Source organism: Alligator sinensis, unplaced genomic scaffold (assembly GCF_000455745.1).
Source record: "Alligator sinensis unplaced genomic scaffold, ASM45574v1 scaffold35_1, whole genome shotgun sequence".
NCBI classification, from domain to species: Eukaryota; Metazoa; Chordata; order Crocodylia; family Alligatoridae; genus Alligator; species Alligator sinensis.
Genome location: NW_005842340.1, coordinates 955,329 through 958,085, shown reverse-complemented (window position 1 = coordinate 958,085; position 2,757 = coordinate 955,329). Strand labels below are relative to the sequence as shown.

Below are 2,757 nucleotides of genomic sequence, written 5' to 3'. Positions count from 1 at the left end.
TCCTGCCTATGCAGGGGGTCGGACTCGATGATCTATTGAGGTCCCTTCTGACCCTAACATCTATGAATCTATGAGAAACCATGTTGCAATAAAGGTGTATTTCCCTTTTCCCCCTCCATCATTATATTGTCTCAAAAGAAAGTAGCCATTCATTTAGGGCTTGATTCAAAACCAGTTCAACCCAATACAACCATTGATTTGTATGGGCTGTGTGCAAAACATCTATGAATGTGAAAATGTGTGCCATTGTTAACTTGTTGTCACAAGACAGTATGTTGTCCTGTTGTCATTTCATTGGTGTGTATTGTTTAACAGCAATGAGTTGTCCTGAAGGCCAAGTTTACCAACAATGTGGAACTCCATGCAATCAGACCTGCCGATCCCTGTCCTACCCAGATGCAGATTGTAATGATTTCTGCATGGAAGGCTGCTATTGCCCACCTGGGCAATATGTTGACGAGCATGAAGACTGCGTGCCAAAATCCCAGTGCTCTTGTTACTATGATGGTGAGATTTTCCAACCGGATGATATCTTTTCTGACCATTACTCTATGTGGTAAGTTGAAGGTTCAAGACTGAGCTGAACCCCCCCCTCCCCTCCCCAAAAGAAAATAAAAAGCCAAAAACCAAAGCTTCCCTCCCCGCTCCAAGCAGATTAGATAACTAAGTTGAATCCTCAGGTGGTTTAAATTGACATGACTGCATTGATGTCAGTATAGCTCTGCTGACTGCAATTTGCTGAAGATTTTGCCCCCAGCCAATTTAAATAAAGGGGCACTAGAAATGGTAATATAGTCACGTGCAGACAAGGTTCCTTGGGTGAATTTGATATCTTTTATTAGACCAACCCAAATGGTTGGAGAATAGTTATTAAGCCAGCTTTCGGGTTCAAAAACCCTTCATCAGGCTAAGGAAGTTTCAGCAGTTGGTGTGTGCTCTTCTTGGATGGAATGAAAAGTAAAGAAGCCAGAGGCTGGGCTGGGGAGTCAGTTGCCAGGCAGATTATAATGTATCAAAAATCCAATGTCTGTGTTTAGTCGATGACCTCTAGTATCCAGGAGGTTGATGAAATGGAGCTCATAGGCTCGTCTCTGGGAAGTGTTGTGTAAGTTTCCCTTGAGGATCAGGACTGAGAGATTGGAGAGAGAGTGGCTCTCCTGTGAGAAATGTGCAACCACCGGTAATTGGGTGTTTCTGTCTTTGATGGATTTCCGGTGCGCATTCATTCTGGTGCGCAGTTGTTTGGTCTCTCCTACATATCTTCCATCAGGGCATTTGGTGCACTGGATGAGGTATATAACATTTCTGGAGGTGCAGCTGTAAGATCCTGGGATGCTGATGGCTCTGTTGTGGGGTGTAGTGATAGTGGGGGTGGTGGAGATGTGTTGGCAGGTTTTGCATTTCTTGTCATGGCACGGTCTGGATCCTTTTGGTGTGTTCTGGGCTTGAGGAAGTTTGCTTCTTGTGATGAGGTTGGCGAGGTTCGGTGCTTGTTTGTAGGCTAGGATGGTCATAACCAGCGGTGTGCGATTTGTGGGTGTTTTTCTTCTGTACTGCAGCAGTTCTTCACGTGGTACCCAGGTGGCTCTTTCAAACGTGCGATCTACCTCTCTGGAGGAGTGTCCTTGCTGGGTGAAAGCCTTTTTAAGATTGGTGAGGTGGCGATCCCGGGTGTTCTCTTCAGTACAAATGCGGTGGTATCTGAGGGCTTGGCTGTATATCACAGCTTTTTTGGTGTGTTTAGGGTGATTGCTGGTTCTGTGCAGATATGTATGTTGGACTGCGGGTTTCTTGTATACTGTGGTCTGTATTTTACCCTTCTGGATACTGATCATTGTGTCTAAAAAGGAGATGTTGGTGCTGGAGTATTCTAAAGAAAGTCGGATGGAGGGATGGTGATTGTTGAATTTCTGGTGGAACTCAATCAGAGATTGCAGGTTCTCAGTCCAAATGATGAAGATGTCATCGATGTATCTTAAGTATAGCAAGGGTTTGATGGTGCAGTTCTTGAGGAAGTCTTCTTCCAGGTGGCTTATAAAAAGGTTGGCATACTGTGGAGCCATTTTAGTGCTCATAGCTGTTCCCATCATTTGGAGGAAGTGTTGATTATTAAAAGTGAAATTGTTGTGTGTGAGGATGAAGTGTATAAGCTCAGTAATATCTTTGGGTCTGTATTCTGAGTTGTAATCTTGTTCCATGTTGCACTAAATGCATCTTTATCACAGAGGAGACTATTAAATCACATTCTGCTAAATATTCTGAAATGAAATTCAGATAGTTGCACTAGCAACTTTATAGGCTTTTAAAATACCATTTGATTTTATCCTAGGACATGTTTAAAATACTGAAACCCACTTGTCTCTTTCAAGTATGCAACTATTAAAAAGCCATTACAATTATTAACCCACAATTAGGAATTTAATTGATAAACTTCCTGATGAGTCTAGGTTTTGTATTCTGTTCTTCTTCCCTTCATACATAAGGTCACAACGATGCTAATAGTGCATCTCAATTCTGGTAAAAAGCTGTTTCTACCCTTCTTTATGTTGTAGCTCATGGGCCTGATTTCAGTGAACACATCTCAGTTTAAGGCCAGGATAGCATAGTGGGACTGCATTATCCTAAAGTTTCAGTAAAGGAATGGCAAATAATAATGGGTGGTTAGAGGGAAATTTGCCTTGGCAGATTAAGGGTACATCATGGGTAGAGAGCAACAGATTTCCTTGTGTGTATGAAATGCTAGCTATAGCTTTTGCT

At 42.5% G+C, this 2,757-nt stretch overlaps 1 protein-coding gene across 2 annotated transcripts in view; it reads left to right on the top strand.

The window, feature by feature from the left end:
* VWF (von Willebrand factor) overlaps nucleotides 1-2,757 on the top strand; it is a 204,098-nt gene that overhangs the window by 54,638 nt on the left and 146,703 nt on the right. For both annotated transcript variants that reach the window (XM_006028763.3, XM_006028762.3), the window contains exon 16: nucleotides 316-556. In XM_006028763.3, the coding sequence (XP_006028825.1) occupies nucleotides 316-556 (241 nt within the window). The remainder of the gene's footprint in view (nucleotides 1-315; nucleotides 557-2,757) is intronic.